Source organism: Danio aesculapii, chromosome 23, assembly GCF_903798145.1.
Source record: "Danio aesculapii chromosome 23, fDanAes4.1, whole genome shotgun sequence".
Taxonomy (NCBI): Eukaryota; Metazoa; Chordata; class Actinopteri; order Cypriniformes; family Danionidae; genus Danio; species Danio aesculapii.
Window position 1 is genome coordinate 9,780,969 of NC_079457.1, and position 22,455 is coordinate 9,803,423.

Here is a 22,455-nt window from a genome sequence, read left to right on the forward strand (position 1 = left end):
AAAAATATGCTTACAAATAGAACTGATCTTCTACCTGTACAGGAAAGAAATTCAACAGGATGTGCTGGTTATATATGTGATACTACTTAAATAATAATAATGATGATAATAATAATGATAATGATAATTATAATAATAATAATAATAATAATAATAATAATAATAATAATAATAATGATAATAATAATAATAATAATGATAATAATGATAATAATAATAATAATAATAATAATAATAATAATAATAATAATGATAATGACAATAATAATAATAATAATAATAATAATAATAATAATAATAATAATATACAAATTCATATATAAATTAAATAAAACAAATAACATACCATAAAATAAACGCAAAACGTATAGTAATAAATAAACTAAATAAATTACATAAAAACATTTAAATAAACTAGAAAAAAGTAATACAATTTTAACAGCCTAATAATAATTAAATAAAAAATGAAATGTGCATAAAATATAGAAATTTACCAAAAAACAAATGCTAATAACATAATCATAATTAAAAAATAAATAAAACTAAACAATGCTATGCTATAAATACAACACTATAAATAATAAATAATAAAAGTAACATTTTGAAAATCCAGTAATGTAAAAACAATCAAAATAAATAAAATAAACACAAATTGGTAATAAAATAAATGATAAATAATAAAAAAATACAATAAATTAATGTGTTAATATCAACAAAAATACGCACAATACAATGCAAATTAGCTAATAAACTAAATCATGCAATAAAACAAAAATAAAAGAACATTGTTAGTGATTGAATAATAAAAACAATATAATTAATAATAACATAAAACGTAATTAAAACAAATAAGAAACTGAGCAGATTGCATATATGTTTAGTTTTGTTTGGGTTCCTTTTTTAAGAAAAACCTCTAATATAATATATGTAAAGTGGGCTAGATAAAACAAGCAATGTGCTTCTTGGTGAGTTTTTCAACCATCATTATTTTCCTACAGTAGCCTAGTAAACAGTATTCACTAATATTAAAATGAACATACTTTCGGTTTGTTTAAAAAGGTAGTCGAGCCTTTCTAATAAATCTGTGGAAGTTTTTAAAAGAGAAACCACTAGCAAAAACAACCGAGAAACACAGATGTAGAGACACCTTGTGGAAGAACAGGGTATCTGACAAATGAATGTGTTGCTACGGTCTATGGTTATTACGGAGAATAATAAATTAAAAAAAAAGTAACGACGAACAGCATTATTCTGTACGCAATCTGCAGGCAAGTAATAAGCAGTTTTATAACTGCTCTTACGAGAAAAAAAAAATCATAATTTCATATTATTACAGCTGTATCCCTGCTAAAAACTTGTTGGCTATTTTTAGAGGGGGTTTTGACCATTGCCAGGCTGGTCTTAGCTGGTCAGGCTAAAGAATTACCTGCTAAAACCAGCTTGGTTTAAGCTACCTAGTTTTGGTTGAGCTCCCAGCGTGGCTGGTCAAGCTGGTTTTAGCTTAGTTTTAGTTTTGTTATAGGCTAAGTTACATGGCACAGCCCCTTTGGAGAAAGCTGATATATGGAAATATACAAAGCAAAGCTACATATACAAGTTCTTTGTTTTTTAATTCACATAGCTATGTCTTGTCAAAACATTGCCAAGTGACGTTTACACACACGTTTTAGCATATAAGTAATTACCATACATTTCCATAGGCCAATAGGGCCTATAACTTAGCCCTACCGTTTAATTTCTATTTCAGATATCACTTAAGTAACTGTTTGAACAACACTTGTTTTAACCAAACGTTACTACAAATACCAATATCTATGGCCACTGTATCAAAACCATGGTGAATTTGTTTTTAAAGTGTTGTATTTGGTTAAACGTTTTAAAACGTGAACGGTTAAAAGTTCGTTTTAAATAACAACTCTGTCGTCATCGACTCGTGTTCCTTCAAAGCGGATTTCTAGGTTTCTAGATTTGAGTTTGAGTAACTACTGAATGTTGGAGGATTGTGTGATTTCACATGTCTGTCAGTGTAGTTTATGGCGGTGGAGGGTTTCTACAATACCTGCAGTGTTGAGCAAAGCGTCTGTCAGCACGACACACCAGAGCTCTTTAATAAACTCACACTGGAGGAAACCACACCTCAGCAATCCTGCTCCAGCACTACTGCATTATTAATACTCTAAAGCGAACATAGACTGCTTATAGCCACCAATAACGCAATCTATTAGGCCTCTTTCTAATAATATAAGGTTGAATCAATTCATTTTGACTTACTTAAAGGGACAGTTTACTCAAAAACCGGAAGTTCTGTCATCATTTAGTCACAAACCTCTATGACTTTCTTTTATGGAATGAGAAGATATTGTGGAGAAAGTTGAATACCGGTAACCATTCCGTAGCATTTGTTTTTCTTATTATGGAAATCAATTGGTTAGAGGTTTCCAGTAGCTATTCTTTAAAATTTCCTCTTTTAGGTTCAGCAGAAATAAAAAGGAAACTAGTAAAGATTTCAATTGAGTGTAATTAGTGAGTACATTTTTAGTTTTGGTGAACTGTCTCTTTAAAAGAATCAACTTGAATTTTGTAAAGCTTTACAAATCGTGTCAAAACGTTTAATTGAGGTGCAATTAGAAATGTTAAATATATGAATAAATTGGCTATAGATGGATGAATGAAGGGATAGAAAAGGGGGAAATGAGGGTGGATAGACAGACAGACAGACAGACAGACAGACAGATAGATAGATAGATAGATAGATAGATAGATAGATAGAATTGTATATACAGACAAATTCATATATAGGCTAAAGATGGATGAATGGATAGAAAAGGGGTAAGTGAGGGTGGATGGATGGATTGATGGATGGATGGATATATGAACAAACGGATGGACAGACAGATTACTGAAAAATTAATATATAGACAAATTCATTTATAGGCTAAAGATGGATGATTGGATAGAAAAGGGGTAAGTGAGGGTGGGTAGATAGATAGATAGATAGATAGATAGATAGATAGATAGATAGATAGATAGATAGATAGATAGATAGATAGATAGATAGATAGATAGATAGATAGATAGATAGATAGATAGACAGACAGACAGACAGACAGACAGACAGACAGACAGACAGACAGACAGACAGACAGACAGACAGACAGACAGACAGACAGACAGACAGACAGACAGACAGACAGACAGATAGATAGATAGATAGATAGATAGATAGATAGATAGAAAGAATTGTATATACAGACAAATTAATATATAGGCTAAAGATGGATGAATGGATAGAAAAGGGGTTAGTGAGGGTGGATGGATGGATTGATGGATAGATGAACAGACGGATTACTATAAATTAATATATTAACAACTTCATATATAGGCTATAGATGGATGAATGAATAGAAAAGGGGTAAGTGAGGGTGGATAGATAGATGGATTGATTACTATAAATTAACATATAGACAAATTCATATATAGGCTAAAGATGGATGAATAGATAGAAAAGGGGTAAGTGAGGGTGGATTGATGGATAGATAGATTGATAACTATAAATTAACACAGACATATTCATATATAAGCTTAAGATGAATGAATGGAATAAAAAGGGCTAAGTGAGGGTGGATAGATGGATGGATTGATTACTATATTAACATAGACAAATTCATATATAGGCTAAAGATGGATGAATGGATAGAAAAGGGGTAAGTGAGGGTGGATAGATTGATGGATTACTATACATTAATATATAGACAAATTGTTGTATAGGCTTAAGATGGATGATTGGATAGAAAAGGGGTGAGGATGGATAGATAGATGGGTGGATGGATTCCTATAAATTAATATATAGACAAATTCTTATATAGGCTAAAGATGGATGAATGGATAGAAAAGGGCTAAGTGAGGGTGGATGGATGGATGGATGGATAGATGATGGATGAACAGACGGACAGACAGACGGATTACTATAAATACATAGACATATTCATATATTGGCTAAAGATGGATGAATGGATAGAAAAGGGCTAAGTGAGGGTGGATGGATGGATTACTACACATTAATATATATAGACAAATTGTTTTATTGGCTAAAGTTGGATGAATGGATAGAAAAGGGGTAAGTGAGGATGGATAGATAGATGGGTGGATGGATAGATTATTATAAATTAATATATAGACAAATTCATATATAGGAAAAAATGGATGCTTTTGAGATAAATCATTATTTTGTGGGTATATAAATCTATAGATAGTGTGGAATAATTCTGGGTGTTTTTCTTCCGTGTGTTTCTGCAGTAATGGTGCCTGGGAACGTCTTGGCCCCCTGAGGCTCCAGGAATCTGATCCATACTCAGATCTCTCTTTCTATCAGCAGTGACACACATTAGTGCTGACAAGGGTCCCAGCAAACCCTTCTCTCCATCCCCAAACCCCCACTCCCATACAACACACTGCTGGACAGAGAAACACAAGCACACTCACGGTAAATGCACAGAATAACATGCAGCTTCTGTTATTATCTTCATTGTTTTCCAAACTTTTTGTTGACTGTGGGCGGTCCTGACAAAGACTGACATAATGCTCTCTGCAAATATCTGCCCTTTAAAAGTAAACTATTGCAGAAATGAGCTTTTGCCTCAATCGTAATTTATCATGAGTGACTAACAACCACATACACTGTAAACAAAAATAGTTTCTGCCTTCATTACTTTTAAGTTAAATCAAATTTATTCAGCTTACATTATTTTACTTGACATAAGTCTTGTCGTCATGGTTTGGGGTTACATTCAGTATGGGGGCATGCGAGAGATCTGTGGAGTGGATGGCAACATCAACAGTCTGAAGTAACAAGACATTTGTGCTGCCCATTACATTACAAACAACAGGAGAGGGCAAATTCTTCAGCAGGATAGCGCTTCTTCTCATACTTCAGCCTCAACATCAAAGTTCCTGAAAGCAAAGAAGGTCAAGAAGCTCCAGGATTGGCCAGCCCAGTCACCAGACATGAACATTATTGAGCATGTCTGGGGTAAGATGAAGGAGGAGGCATTGAAGATGAAACCAAAGAATCTTGATGAACTCTGGGAGTCCTGCAAGAACACTTTCTTTGCCATTCCAGATGACTTTATTAATCAGTTATTTGAGTCATTGCAGAGATGTATGGATGCAGTCCTCCAAGCTCATGGGAGTCATTAACAATATTCATTCTTTTTCCACTGCACCATGACTTTATATTCTATATTGTACATTATTTCTGTTAAGTGACAAGACTCATGTCTAAGCAAAGTCAGAACTTACTGTCCTATTTCAAAATCAAGGCATGATTATATTTTATTTTGGTAAAATAAGCGTAATCTAAAGGCCTTTGCCTTTTATATGAGCCACTTCTGATACCAAATGATCAACTAGATTAAAAAAATAACTAAAGTTATTATTTATTTATTTAGTTATAAAGTTACTATTTATTGTTCCTAAAACTTGCATTTGCGCTATATATATATATATATATATATATATATATATATATATATATATATATATATATATATATATATATATATATATATATATATATATATATATATATATATATATATATATATATATATATAAATAATTCTTTTTTAAATATTTCCTAAATTATGTTTAACAGAGCAAGGGAATTTTCACATTATGTCTGATAATAATTTTTCTTCTGGAAAAAATCTTATTTGTTTTATTTCGGCTAGAATAAAAGCAGTTTTTAACTTTTTATGAACCATTTTAAAGTCAAAATTATTAGCCCCTTTAAGCAAAAATTTTTTTCGATTGTCTCCAGAACAAATCACTGTTATACAATATCTTGCCTAATTACCCTATCCTGCCTAGTTAACCTAACTAACCTAGTTAAGCCTTTAAATGTCTCTTTAAGCTGTATAGAAGTGTCTTGAAAAATATGTAGTCAAATATTATTTACTGTCATCATGGCAAAGATAAAATAAATCAGTTATTAGAAATGAGTTATTAAAACTATTATGTTTAGAAATGTGTTGAAAAAATCTCTCCGTTAAACAGAAATTGGGGGAAAAATAAACAGGGCTAATAATTCAGGGGGGCTAATAATACTGACTTCAACTGTATATTTATATATATATATATATATATATATATATATATATATATATATATATATATATATATATATATATATATGTATATATATATATATATATATATATATATATATATATATATATATATATATATATATATATATATATATATATATATATATATATACAGTTTTAAATATAGAATGAGTCATTTTAAAGAGGAAACAAATGATTTTTTTATTTGTATAAATTGGTTAAAGATGCAACAAAGGAGATACAGAATGTCTAAGACTGATAGATATCGTCTGAATTAGGCCCATCTATTCTTTACAAATGTAGACAACATTAGAAAGGAAACCGTATAACATACAGTATGTGACTATAGAAGAGAGTTGGATGTACATTGTATACTGCATAACTGTATAACACTTTATATAATGTTCTAATAGCAAGTGACGTGTTCATGGGGGAAAAACATCTTGAACATTTAAAAAGCTTCATTTTCTATTAGTCTCCCCTGGTCAGGACAGTCAAGCAAGAAAAAAGACAAACGGATAAAGCTTTTTAACAAGATAAACTTAATAACCTATTTGCTAGCTTTTTATAAGTGGAAATGAAAGCAAAGTTTTAAAAAAAGATGAAATCTGGGTAGCAAATAAATGACATATATGGTTTTTCCAGTATAAATATCTAAACATTCTGAAAACAATTACTAAAAAAATGGCTGACCCCATTCATTGACAATGTTTTTCATATTTTAAGCATTACATGTTAGTACTAGAAAACAATGCAAGAAAGAAAAATAACAGTTGCATTGAAGCAAGTTGTAATATATGGTGTTTCTATGATGAGCAATTCAGGCTTTATGCACTTACAGTGGAGTTTCAATGAGCACATCGATTGAAAAAAGCTATTTATGGGTCATAGTTTTTGCAGTCAGATGTGTGTGATTACAGAAATACTTTTCACGTGCAAACAAGCATGTTACATGCTTTGTTCAGGTGAAAATGAAGTTTAATGTGCAATGCAAGTATAGCGTTAGTTGACATATCTTATATATTTTTACATTTGAACATGCACAGAATATAAGGAAGAGATTTGTATCTTAAAAGTAGAGTTACATTTTCACTTTCACTTTCCCATCAAAAGCCACATTACGCAACTCTGACATGTTTCTTTGTGGGCAAACACCACAAGTTAGTCCCTCCATTCAAAAACACAAATAGCACTTGCTTAACAGGAAATATCCAAACACTTACTTTTGCTCTCCATCAACAATGCATGGCGTAACTTCAGATTTAGATTTAGATAACTGAAATTAATTGCTTTAAATTGGGCCCAACGTTTGCTCGTGACATTTAAATGAATGTTTCTATTTGGAAGCTCGCCAAGGGTTTTGGCAAAGATGAACGTTCAGAACAAAGTCGGGGGTTTTATTTGGCCTTCTCGGGTGCCACAGGCTCCGTTTGCACTCCGGCATCAGAATGGCGTTTTTGGCCCTGTGAGACACACCAACGCATAATGCAACATTAGTGATCCCAATTCAGCAAGGAAGTGTTTGTTTTTTTACTGCTCGTCGTCTGTAATGCTGCCTGAAGCAAAACCCCTCGCAACCTGTCTGACAACTGCTGCCTTATTTGCTAAAGTGTCAACAGTAGATCCTGCTCCAACACGTCCCTTTAAGCGCAGATTTAGTATAGCATGTGAATATGTATGATTTATTATTTGGGTTATATATGAAGCGCAGGGTGAGAAATTAAAGTCCCTTGGGTAGTAGTATCAGTATGTTAGTGTTAAGGTTATTTATAAGCAAGCGTGCTCCATAAAGGCTGATTTATATTTCTGTGTCAAGTGATCAGCGTACCCCAAGGCGCATACTTTGCACGTAGCCGATGCTGTTTTGAGCATTTATACTTCTGCATTTTGTTTTACTTTCGAAGTGATTGTAGGCAGAGGAGTTTCTCCATAAGGAAACATTGCTAATATATGTATGGTCAGAAAAGTTACTAATTCATACAAATACTACTTAATTTGTATGAAAACCTAAAATATTTAAAAAGAGGCATGGCTCCATAGCCCACCCTAACCCTCAGTGGGGGATAGGCAAATCATACTAAAATATTCAAACGAGATTGTACAAATGAATACGGTTACGAAAGTTACGAATTGTCGACGAAAATGTTATGAAATATTCCACTTTTCAAAGTTTCTTTAACATCTTAAAATAAACACAAAACAAAGGTATCCATCCCATGCTTCTTTACTTGCTCCACCCCTTTGGGCTCTTGGTCCCGCCCACACTCGTTACTTTTATGTACAATTTTTTAAAGGGGGTGTGCCTCCAAAACCACACACCTAACCCTTATTGTAGGATGAGCAAATCATACTAGAGTGATAAATAAGACTGTACAAATTAATAGGAAGTAGCCACTAAATCAAAAAGTTACGAATTGCAGTAAGATTGTGTTGGATTTCCATGTTCCACTTTGCCTTTGTTTAATGTGTGTGATGCTACTGTAGCAGTAGCTCAAACTCATTCAGGGAAGAAAGAGGTGAAAACCAGTAAACATTTACCAACTTAAAATAAACACAAAACAAAAGTATCTATCCCATGCTCCTTCACTCACTCCATCCCTTTGGCTCTTGGCCCCACCCACACTCGTTACCGCTACCAAGCCAGCCAATTTCTCTGCCCGATCTCACAAGCAAAGTAACTATTTTACGTATTGTCAGAAGAGTGGCTAATTTGTACAAATTCATATCACTTAATTTGTATGAAAACATACTATTTCTAAAAGGAGGTGTGCCTCCAAACCCTACCCCTAGCCCTCATTGGAGGATGAGCAAATTGTCATAAGATGTACAAATGAGATTGAACAAGCTAAAACGAATTAGCCACTAAATCAAAAAGTTACGAATTGCTGTAAGATTGTGTTGGACTTCCATGTTCCACTTTGCCTTTGTTTAATGTGTGTGATGCTACTGTAGCAGTAGCTCAAACTCATTCATAGAAGAAAAAAGGGGAAACCAGCAAATATTTAACACCTTTAAATAAACACAAAACAAAAGTATCTATCCCATGCTCCTTCACTCGCTCCACCCCTTTTGCTATCAGCCCCGCCCACACTGGTTACCGCTAACAAGCTGGCCAATTTCTCTGCCCGATTTCACGAGGAAAAGTAACTGTTTTAAGTATTGTCAGAAAAGAGGCTAATTCGTACAAATTCAAATCACTTCATTCATATGAAAATGTAACATTTTTAAAAGGAGGTGTGCCACCAAACCCCACCCCTAACCCTCATTCTGGAAGACTAAAATGTCAGAAAATGTACAAATGAGATTGTACAAATAAATACAAATTAGCCACTAAAAAAAAACTTACGAACTGCCGAAGATTGCATTGGGTTTCTATGTTCCACTCTGCTGCAACTTTTGTAACATTAGTGGTATCGTGATTGGTTACCTCTGGCAATTTCTGGCCCTGATGCAATGATAATTTCATACCTTTAACACTTACTGTAATCATCACATAACTGTGCATAATTACACGACACAAATGACTTTTTATTTAGGAACTTGAAGCACATGGCAGCAAGAATTTGATTAATATACACAGATGATGAGATTTCATGCAATATTATTAGATTTCATGCAACAAAAATATAACGTAATGTTTAGTCTGCACTTTCTTTTACATTTTGTGCACTTAAGAAACTTCTAGTAGCATAAACCAGGTTAACATTAGCTTTAGGGTTAGTACCTAGTTATTACACAGCAAAAACAAACGTCTTACTCTGTACTTTTGAATTGCTTTACAGTTCAAAAATCGAAACATTTCTAAATCAAGATACAAGATGAGCAAATTAATCAAATGTAATGGATTTACATCTATATTTACAAATACCTAATAATAATTAATTATATTTATGCTTCTGGGGCCACTAGCAGACATTTCTTTCTTGTTTTAATAATTAAATGACTTAAAAAAATGAATAAAATGCATTAAGTTATTCTACTTGAATGCAAATGTATCTTGATTTAAGAATGTTTGTACTGGAAAAGCAATAAAATCACCATCTGCCATGAGTAATTAATACAACAAGTACACATAACTGCAAAATAGAGTGCTATTATATATATTTGTTTGTGCTTAGTTTAATTAAAGATTCTTACAAACCTTTTAAAATATTTGAATCATCATTTAATACACATTATTTAAATCAGAACTTATTAAAGCAGAATAATATAAATAAGGGCTGGTGTTTATGTGATGGTGGAAACTGATGCCATCTAGTGTCCATACACTGTCAATGTTGATTCTAGTGTTAAGTTCATCACCTCGAAGATCATTACGATTATTTTATAGCTAACAAGCACAAACCAAAATAATCAGGATGGTTAGATGTCGGACAGAAGGGCTAAATGTTTTCTCGACAGCATTTAACTACATACAGTTAAACTACACAGATTGCAGATGTGTCCTGGATCAACTCTCTCTACTCTCTTGTGTTTCTACTTAACCAGGTTTTTGAAGAAGAGCTGCAGCGAGTTCCTCTTCTCCAGTTTTCGGGGCATGTTGGGGGAGGCGTCTGTGCTTGCGACTGATTTGTTGTCCTGGGCCGGTTGTGGTGCTGATGGAGCGGCAGGTTTTGGCTCTTCTTTGGCTTTTACAGGTGGAGCAGCTTCTGCCACTGGAGCTGGAGCTGCCGTCTCCTTCTTGGATTCTGATGCCTGGGTTAATATACATTTATTATGGTTAATGAAATGCATACTATATATAGACAGAGTCAAACCTGAAATTATTCACATAGCTGGAAAATTCTGACTTGAAGTTTTTGCTCAAATCTAAATAAAAACTGAAATATATATATACCGGCTACTTTATTAGGCACACCTGTCCAACTGCTCGTTAACACAATTTCTAATCAGCCAATCACATGGCAGAAATTCAATTCATATATATATATACATACATACATACATATATATATATATATATATATATATATATATATATACATACATATATATATATATATATATATATATACATACATATATATATGTATATATATATATATATATATATATATATATATATATATATATATATATATATATATATATATATATATATATACATATATACATATATATATATATATATATATATATATATATATATATATATATATATATACACATACATATATATATATATATATATATATATATATATATATATATATACACACACACACATATATATATATATATATATATATATATATATATATATATATATATATATATATATATATATATATATATAAATATAAAATGATGCCTCTTGTCCATCATCTAAATATTTTTTGGGAGAAGCCTGTGTCATTTCTGGTCAAAAAACTTGCTGGTTGAATAAATGTAACTTTCACTCCGAATCTGCCAGGGGTGTGAATAATTTTGGCCTTGACTGTATATATATATATAACACAATCATGTTAAAAAGTTTGGTGTCAGTACAAGTTTAAAAAGAGCATAACACAAATATTACTTATAAGTTAAAACTGTTTACATCCTGTTTACAGGATGCATTAAATTGTGCAAAAAATTTATTTGACAAAAGATGGAATGTATTTTAAACTTCAAGAACTTCTAAGAAATATTGGAAATATAGAGAAAGCAGCACAGAATGAGCATATTAGATTGATTGAAATAGGGTACATGTATAGCAAGTGTTTCCTTCCATACCCATAAATTATCGGTATCAAAAATCACTGATTTTGAAAGAAAACAGACTTTAAAAGCGTCGATTTTGTAACTGCATATAGTTCACCAAAAGCGCTTGGCACAGGTTACTGAAAAATTAAAAGTCCTTCAGGATACGTCTGCATATACCCTATAATATTCAAATTTAATGGTATTTGAGAAAATTACCTTTTTTATCAGTTAAATGAGTCTTCTATGTAGATATATAATCTATGTGAAGCTGCTGACACAATCTACATTGTAAAAGCGCTATACAAATAAAGATGAATTGAATTAAAAAATGAATGTATCCTTTGTGAGTAAGACAAATATGTTTCAATTCAATTTTACCGACCCCAAACTTTTAACATACTGAAAAATAATGAATAAAATTACATGTAATGACATATATAATAGCATATTTAAAAAGTCACAAAAAGATAACAGCAAAGCTGCTGCACAAAATATACAAATATATTACACCAATTTCATTAGCAAACAAATCAAAGCACAAACACAAAAAGAAAAGAAAGCAAAAGAGAAGGAAAAAAAGGAAAATAATTAATTTTAAAGAATGAAAGAAACGGAACAAACCAATAAATAAATAAAAGAAGGAATGAGGAAATACTGATAAGTATGAAAGAAACGAATGAAAAAACAAATAAACATTAAAGAAAAGCCAGGAAGAACACAAAAGATAAATAAATTAGTGAATGAACACATATGAATGAACAAATTTAAGAATTAAAAACAAAGGAAAGAACCAAATGAAATCAAAATGAGAGAAACAAACTGCAGACAGGTGTATCAAATTTAAACAATAAAAAGTGAATAAAAATGCAAGATCAAATGAAGGAAGAGCAAAAACTGAAAAGAGTGAAATGGAAGAATGGACTGATTGATGAAAGACAGACAGACAGACAGACAGACAGACAGACCGACTATAGATAGATAGATAGACAGACGGAAGACAGACAGACAGACTATAGATAGACAGATGGACGGACAGATGGATGGAAAACAGAAAGACAGACAGACAGACAGACAGACAGATGGATAGATAGATAGATAGAAAGATAGATAAACGGACAGACAGACGGATGGAAGACAGACAGACAGACAGACTATAGAAAGATGGACGGACAGACGGACAGATGGAAGACAGACAGACAGACAGACAATACTGTAGATAGACGGACGGACGGACGGATAGAAGACAGACAGACAGACAGACAGACAGACCGACTATAGATAGATAGATAGACGGACAGACGGATGGCAGACAGACAGACCAACAGACTATAGATAGATAGACAGATGGATGGACGGCATACAGACAGACAGACAGACAGACAGAGAGAGAGAGAGAGAGAGAGAGAGAGAGAGAGAGAGAGAGAGAGAGAGAGAGAGAGAGAGAGAGACAGACAGACAGACAGACAGACAGACAGACAGACAGACAGACAGACAGACATAGATAGATAGATAGATAGATAGATAGATAGATAGATAGATAGATAGATAGATAGATAGATAGATAGATAGATAGATAGATAGATAGACAGACAGACGGATGGAAGACAGACAGACAGACAGACAGACGGATGGACGAACGGAAGGATGGATGGAAAACAGACAGACAGACAGATGGATGGACAAGAAAAAGCATAAAAAGTTAGACAGACAGACAGACTGACAGACAAACAGACAGACAGACGGACGGACGGACAGACGGATGGAAGACAGACAGTTAGATAGATAGATAGATGGACAGACAGACAGACGGACGGATGGATGGAAGACAGACAGACAGACAGACAGACAGACGGACAGATAGATAGATAGATAGATAGATAGATAGATAGATAGATAGATAGATAGATAGATAGATAGATAGATAGATAGATAGATAGATAGATAGATAGATAGATAGATAGATAGATAGATAGATAGATAGATAATTTGAAAAGAAAGTAAACATACAAGCTTAAATGGACAAAAGAATGACAGAAATGAGAGTGACAGACTTCATTAGAGCTGAATTACTCAGAACAGGCTCTGTTACACTGCTGAAATACTGACATACTTTTAATTATTAATAACTGAACCACTGACACTTCATATGAGGCTTGCAGCAACACAAACATGAGCTGGCGCAGCAGAATCAATCAATCAATTAATCGTTCAATCATTGGGTCAGTGAGTGAGTGTGGTTAGATCTGTGGGGCCACTGTATCTGGTGTGATTTACCGCTCCAGCAGACATGAGGGACACACGAGCGCTGGACGCCACTGCCTGGATCCTAGAGCTCACCTGACCTAGCAGTACCTCAAATTCACACAAACCTGTTACTGCACGCACACACACAACCTGAGACTCACTCACACACACACAGGGTTTCTGCAGGTCCCAGTTAAACACTTTTTGACACCATTCTAAAGTAAATTGGAGCTTTTTGTAATGTCAAATTCTGTGCTATGCTATAGCTTAGTGTGTCTGGCTGGCGCTTACAGTTTTGAATGACTTTTTAGTTCATTATTTGGCGAAAAACCATACATGGTAACTTCATTGACCATCATTACAATAGAATTGTTTTTTAGGTCATAAAAAAGTTTTGTAATATCCCTTAGTAAAACTCCAGGGTTTTTCCTGATTAGTATTTCAACGAGTGCCCTATAAAGGGCTAATATGCAGTGGTATAAAGAGTACTGGAAAATCATACTTAAGTAAAAGTACCGTTACTTGCCGAAAATGTAGTGCAAGTAGAGTAACAGTACTTCTGTTGTAAATATTACTCAAAGTATGAGTAAAAAGTAGACCTTTCAAAACTACTCAAGAATAGTAATGAAAATTATGTAGATTATGCTGTAAAAAGCTGGTGCATTTTCATGTAATTTATGGATGTGTGTAAACGTAACATTCTGTAGTGCATTTAGTTATAGTCCCGCAGGCACACAACGTCATAAGACGTTATTATTAGGTTTGATTTAGGTTTTTGACGTCAGGTGACCAAAATTTAATGTCTAGCCAGCGTCTAAGGACAATGTTGTTTTGATATTTCCAATAATGACGCCAAATGATGTTGATATTTGGTCAATTTTAGGTTGTTAGAAACTGACGAAAATCCAACGTCGAACCAATATCTTAAACCAACGTCATGTTGATGTCAGATAAAATTCAACATCTGATAGACGTCATAGTGGTAACGTCCACACAGCGTCAAGTTGTAACATCCTTAGACATAGATATTTGGGTTATTTTTTTTAGGTTGAATGTTGGACATTGACGTCAGCCTGACATTGAGTTCTGACCTTAAAGCAATTTTCCTTTCCAAATAAAAATGTTGGGGTACAACGTCAATCTGAAGTCATGTTGACATTTTGTGCCTGCAGGGTGTTTAGGACCATTTCAGTCATCATACTGTAAACATCTGTCATCTTCTCATCAGTGATGTGCACCTAAACAGTCTCTGGGTCAATGCGTGTAAAGATCTTGGACATCTTCTTGGACACTTTTAATCCTTCCAATCAGTTTGCTGCATTTATAAATCTCCCATGTCTTGAGGTAGTTCATTATAATGTGATTTATCTTCTATGTGTGATTTGATTGGACAGGAATCACAGGACTGATTTTTCTAATCCCCATAGCCAAGAACAAACAAAGTAGTGACTGCAGGTTGAAGGAAAATAATGGAATAAAAGTACAGATACTGCACTAAAAATGTACTCAAGGGAAAGTAAAAGTACACATCCTTTAAAACTACTTAGTAAATGACAACTCCTAAGAAAAACTATTCAATTACAGTAGTTTGATTATTTGTAATCAGTTACTTTACACCATTGCTAATACATTATTGCTGATCCAAGCTATTTTGCGGGTTTAAAGGCTCATGAAATTCTGGACTAAAGTTTAGATTAAGAGATTTGTGTCTGTTGAACATCAACAAACACAACAATAGCATCTGTCAGTTTTAATTGTAAGGAACAATTGGTTAATAGCTATTGCTTTAATGATGTGTATTACTGAGAGCAATTCTGATGGTGTGTCTGTGTCTAATTATTATTTATAAGAGTAAACGTTTTCTTATCCTATGAGATATGGGCCATGGTGATGACTTCTACAAGTCTGTACTGAAGCTTGTTTTAAAAAACAGGATTCCTGAACAGAGCTGATTGGCCATTGTGCAATTGACCGCCGGTTAAAAAAAAAAAATCACAGACACTGGAGCTTTCGAAAGCTGTATCTATCAGCTGATCTGACAGAGGATTCACACGCCATTCAAATGCTCCAGTGGGTAAAGTCTAGAAGGGATAAGGCTGTAGATACTCACATCAATATAGCATTATTTTGGTAAATCTGTACAACAATAATGATTGTGTTTACATTACTGTGAGGGTTGGGTTAATGCTTGGGGTAGACATTAATACAATACAATTTAATAGATAATTTATTAAATAATAGGAACAATTCTCTGTATAGGTACTGTTTTTATATTACTGTGAGGGTTGCATTTAAGGTTGGGTTGGGGATAGACGTTAATAAAATTCAAATTTTGTGTAGTTTAATAAATAATATGAATAATTAGGGTTGGGTATCGTTTGGGGTTATTTCGATACCGGTGCTAAACCGATACTTTCAAAACGGTATCGGTGCAAAATCGTTGCCTGAACCGATACTTTTGAGCCACAAAATTATGGTGGATGACTCTAGGAAAATCTTTTATTTGACAAAATCTTTTTAAAAATAATTTTCAAAGAACAATATAATTAAAGTAAACATCAATTCATATTTTATATATTTGAGTTACATTAATATATTTCCTTTGATCATTTGTTTGTTAGCAGGAATTTATGATTTGCATTATGAAATTACATTAGCTTACTACTAACCTGTGAAATAGCAAAATACTGAACTCCTTTTTTCTAGGGTTGGGGCTTGTGACTATGTTTACATGGTTATCAGTGATCTAATGATTTGCCTTAATCTAAATAAGCCAATAATATGATGAAGGTGTTTACATGAGTTGCTTTTTGAATGTTCCTTTCATGATCCCGTCTTACATGTTATAGTACATAGCGCGGTAACGCAATGACATTAATCGATCTATCCATGTTTCCTCCAGAGTTTCATGTAATTTCAGGTGTTTCATTTTTAATTTTTCGAGTTTAACTGCAGTTTTATTTTCATTCAGGAACATTTCATTCATGCCCCCGTGACAAACTGAAGTATTTGATGCGAGCATTAAGTAAGGACTGGTGGAAGAGTGCTCTTTTAATGGAATTTGATACCACACGGAATAGAAAGAAAAAAAACGTGTCTGTGGTCCTTTAAGGTAATCAAAAATCACTGTTTACATAGTAGTCTAGACTCTTAATCAGAGTATTGTCTAAATCATATTAAAATCAGAGCATTGGTGTCCATATACAGACTCATTGAAAAAAGTGCCAGATGATGTCGCAAGCTTTCAGAGACAGTGCATTCCTCTGCCTTTAAGTTGATTCCATGAGGCCTCAAATGTTTCTTTAAGTTTGACGTGTTTCCCCTTACACAAAACTTTTGTAAAGCGTCTGCTTCACGTTGCTGTGTCAGAATCCTTGCTTGTAAAATACTCTTTAGAACGCTTAGTTTAAGAGAATTTGATGAACGCGATGATGCGTGTTGATCTGAAGAGAGTCGCTCTCCGAATGCGCTGTCTGCGTGTGTTGTGTGTTTCTGTTTCCTAAGCAACAAGAGCAAACACCTTACATCACCTGTCCGTATTCCTCAAAGTTGTTTAGAACTAAATGTTTAGAGATGGTGGGACACAATGCGTATCTATACGTGCCTTTGATGGACCCCTTGATGCTTCTTACGTCCTTGTCGCAGCACCAATGACACTGAAATTCATATGCTGATTCGGTGCGGTACATACCGGTTACAAAGGTACCAGTGCTATAATGGCACTGGGTTTCGGTACCCAACCCTATAAATAATTCTCATCAACTTCCTCAACTTTTAGGTACCTTAGGTATGTAAGTATGCATGTATCAATTTTCTTTTTAAAATGAGCACTCTTTAAATTGAAAAATCTTGCATTTTCCTCACATATTGGTATTGGTTCAGATTTTGCGTCAGTATGGGCCACTGATAAATGACGGTTGCTTGCTCTCCTCTTTCTTTCTTCTTCTCACAGGTTTCCACTCATTTCTCAATTCTAAGGCAGACTTGAACTGAAAGAGGGGGGCTTTATGATCCTTCAAACAACACCATTTTAGTAAAAAAAAAACTAAAACTGGAAGACTGTTTTATTTGATAAAAAATCTATTACCCAGCTATAATTTGTGGTTCTAATGTCAAATTTGTAAAGGTGACTTAGGTATTAAATAATTGGAAGAATTTTTAAAGCCAAATAATTTTTTTTGTTCTTCAAATTTAGACTTTTCTTAAACACCACAGAAACCCTGCACACAGATGCGCTGGAGCTTATGAGGGATTTACCTTGGGTTTGAACATGTTCCCGAAAGTCGACTTCTTCTCCAGCTTCTTCTCTTCTGGTTTTGGCGCTGGAGGCTCTTCAGGTTTGGCGGCCGCCTCAAGAGTGCTGCTCTTAGATGAGTCTACCTGCTGTCATAGACAAACAACAGACACGCACAAAAAAGATTATTTCAGTAGAAGCACATGAGAAGAGCAGGATGAAAGAAGGAGGTCAGTTGATTGTGGAGAAGTTTATGATTAAATGGTCAGTTAAAGCAGAGGATAAAGCAGATCACATCCCACTAAACTACTGATTACTGATGCACTCCGGCAGATGTTGATTTGTTCATCTAAACGAATACTGCTGTGGCACTTTCTAAATGAGGGTTAAAAAATGTTTATACTATACATATACAGTGGGGGAAATACGTATTGAACACGTCACTATATTTCTCAGAAAACATACTTCTAAAGGTGCTGTTGACTTCCTTTTCACCAGATGTTGATAATAACCAAATGAATCCATATATGCAAATAAACTATTTTAACTTAGTTTACAAATAAAGTTATGTGCAATCAAATTAAATGAGGCAGGGAAAGATATTGAACACATGAAGAAAGGGAGGTGTAGAAAGGCAGTGAAAGCCCAGACAGCTGACCTGAATCCAATAGAAAATACAAAATAAAGCTCAGATTTGATAGATGACACCCACAGTATGATCAAGATTTTTACACTGTTGAAGTCTGTGAAAAACGGACACCTGAGCAATGCATGTGACGTCATTCTCTATTTGAGAGGCGTCTTTAAGCTGCCATCACCAAGCCTTTTATATAAAGTATTTAATATGTTTCAGTAGTTCAGTACGTTCAATTCCATGTCAATAGCTATCTATCTATCTATCCGTCCATCCGTCCGTCCGTCCGTCCGTCATTTTATTTGTCTGTTGTTTTGTCCAACCATCCATCTTTCTATCCATCCTATAGTTCTATCTATCTATCATTCTATTCATCGTTACATCCACCCATCCATCTATATCTATTGTTCCAACCAACTATCTACTGTATATCCCTCCATCCATCCAGTTTCTTTCTTTCTATCTATCTATCTATCTATCTATCTATCTATCTATCTATCTATCTATCTATCTATCTATCTATCTATCTATCTATCTATCTATCTATCTATCTATCTATCTATCTATCTATCTATCTGGTAATCAACAGACACTATTTTTTTACACTATTTTTTTATCCTAGTCGGTCTGTCTGTCTGTCTATCTACATATCAGGTAGAAAACAGACACTATTTTTTTACCCTGCTTGTAGAAAGTGCCCACTGCATAAATACGAAGAGCAGACAGATGATTTTATTCATGAAGACATTCCCAAGCACCGCAGCCCACAAACAGACAATCGATCATCTTAATGTATTTACCTGAACCTCAACCGGCTTTTTCTCCTCCACCTCAACAGGCTGCAGGCAAGCAAATATTAGCATTAATTTGGCAATAACCTACATCTCCCATGGCACTTTACAGTGGCCATTTCTTCTAGCAGAAGCAAACACAGAGTCACTGGTTATAAAGCGGCTGAATAATCTGATGTAAGGATGATGGTTTAGTTGGCCGACAGTTGAGCATGAGGTAATGACGGCTGCTAACATGAGCTCACCATTACAGACATTCACTCATGTTTATTTACACTCAGCTTCCTGTGCTACACAATGGCATTACTGCAGACACATTTAACACTGTAGCTGGAAATAATCATATTTGAGACTAACTTGACCACTTAAAAATTCTAAATTTGTCAGATTTTTTTAGATAAGGCTTTGAGAAGAATGTTAATATTTGCTTTAGGTCTGATAGCATTTCTTTTTTTAAATAAAATAAAGCTTTTCCCATTTAGAGCATTTTTTCCCAAAAGGCCCCAACTGTTTTTTGTTTGTTGTGATTGAAAACAGATTTATTTATTGCCATTTAACACTCAGAAATAAAGGTACAAAATCTGTCACTGGTGCAGTAACTTTTTAAAAGGTACATATTTGTTTCTAACTGGTCCTTAAACGTGCATTTTAAATGGCACCTATGATGAAAATCATCTTTTGTAAGCTGTTTGGACAGAACTGTGTGCAGGTATAATGTGTCCACAGTTATATTGGGGTGATATAAACACAATAAGTCTCTTTTTCAAAATTTCCTGACGTTAAAATTGGATCCAAATCCCTCCCATTTTGAGGCCCATTGCAACGTGATGTAGGAGACAGCCGCATACTGCCGCATATTAAAATGTCTCTGTAGGAACGCTTATAATCATATAAACAAGACAGAACGTGTGCAAAGCAACTGGGTTTAAAAGATCTGTTCAGCTCTCTGTGATCATCAACCATTATCAAATGTGATCAAGAGTCAGTTTAAAACCTTTTTAAATGTATTTGTAAGGAATTACAGCGATTTTACCGTCTTTATCACCACAGCCGCATGTTCAGTTATGAAAGATGTTTCAATCACGGTTTTTAGATGTAAATCAGGTTTATTTTGCTATTAACATAACGGATATCCATAAAGCAGTGGATATTAATGTGTATCCTGTCACATTTCGCTGTGTAAAAACAGTGCAAAGGTAAATGCGCGCACTGTGTGTGTGTGTGTGTGTGTGTATATGACTCATTGTTGCAGAAAGGCTTGAATGAACTCCACAACAAATACATCAAATACTCATTAGGGAAGTTCTTACTGTACTATTGTACGATCTGCTTCCTTCATGTCTGTCACTGTGCTGTTTATCTAACACAGCCAAGACAGAGATTGAGGCACACTCTGACAGGCATGTGGGAACGGTGGTAGGGGAGAACTTGCATTAAAGGCACAGGCCACAAAAATTCCAATGTTCTGAAAGGTATAATAAATAAACTGATGGGTTTTGAGCTGAAACTATAAAACCCTTTAATACCCAAAAAGTACAAATGCTTACCTCATAGTAACTTAAAGGTACAAAAGTGAACCTTAAAGGTACAAAAGTGTATCCTAAGGGTACTAATGTCCACCTGATTGGCACAAAAATGTACCTTTTGAAAAGGTACCACCCTGGTGACCGATTCTGTACCTTTATTTCTGAGTGTGTAGCATCATTGGCTATATTTGTGGTGACAAGAATTCAATATATAATTTACAATAAAAACTTTAAAAAACACAGGTATTGTGTCTAAAAATGAATATAAACAAGTCTGAAAATTTTTTGCGCTAAAATAAATACTCTAAATGAAAACAATTTTTGGTTCACATTTGTAATAAAAATCTACTCAAACACATAATTAATAAAGTGGTTTCCACTGGGTCATTGAGTGTGTGTGCGTGTGTGTGTGTGTGTGTAAATATACAATTGAAGAAAAAATCATTACCCCTCCTGCAAACTTTCTATTTTTTTTTATATTTCCCAAATGATGTTTAACAGAGCAAGACCAATTTCACAGTATTTCCTATTATATTTATATAATATCTTCTGGATAAAGTAATTTCTTTTAGTTTGGCTGAAAAAAAAAGTCACATTTTTAGCATTTAGACATTTTTTTTTAGAACAAACCACAGTTGTCCAACGACTTATTCAATAATTAGTTAACCTAATTAACCTAGTTTACATTTACATTAAATTTAGTCATTTAGCAAATGCTTTTGCCCAAAGCGACTTAAGCCTTTGAATTGCATTCTAAGCTGAACACTAATAGCTTAAAAAATATCTTGTAAAATCTTCTGTACTGTCATCATGTCAAAGGCAAAAGAAATAATTCAGTAGAAATTTGTTATTAAACTATTATGTTTAAAATGTATTGGAAAACATTCTCTCAATTCACAGCATTGCTAATAATTTTGTCTTCAACTGTATAAATACACATATACACACCTTTTAAATTACATGAAATAGTTGACATAAATATATCACAACTTTCTCTTGCAAAAAAACAAAATGGGCAAAATAATAGTAGCTCTTTTGATTAATTTGCCTTGAGACTTGAGTAATGAAAGTGTGGTCAGTTCTGTTAATATCATCATTTACCGCTCCTGATGTCTGAGCGCGGCCTCCACCGGTTGTCACCGCCTGAACTTTTGACACCATCTTGCCTAGCAACACCTCAAATTCACATTACTCTGTTACGGTGTGCCATTTA

At 33.7% G+C, this 22,455-nt stretch overlaps 1 protein-coding gene across 4 annotated transcripts in view; it reads right to left on the reverse strand.

Annotated features, from left to right (window-relative positions):
- Window positions 1-6,303: 6,303 nt before the first annotated feature.
- Window positions 6,304-22,455, reverse strand: part of bcas1 (brain enriched myelin associated protein 1) — a 33,287-nt gene continuing 17,135 nt past the window's right edge. The window contains exons 9-13 of one of the 4 annotated variants that reach the window (XM_056450033.1): window positions 22,344-22,418; window positions 18,315-18,440; window positions 14,088-14,165; window positions 10,614-10,823; window positions 6,304-7,591 (exon numbers count right to left, since the gene is read on the reverse strand). In XM_056450033.1, coding sequence (XP_056306008.1) covers window positions 7,526-7,591; window positions 10,614-10,823; window positions 14,088-14,165; window positions 18,315-18,440; window positions 22,344-22,418 — 555 coding nt within the window. In that variant the 3' untranslated portion in view covers window positions 6,304-7,525. Of the gene's footprint in view, window positions 7,592-10,613; window positions 10,824-14,087; window positions 14,166-18,314; window positions 18,441-19,725; window positions 19,765-22,343; window positions 22,419-22,455 lie in introns of all 4 variants that reach the window. The other 3 variants (XM_056450034.1, XM_056450037.1, XM_056450038.1) reach the window with 3 other exon arrangements.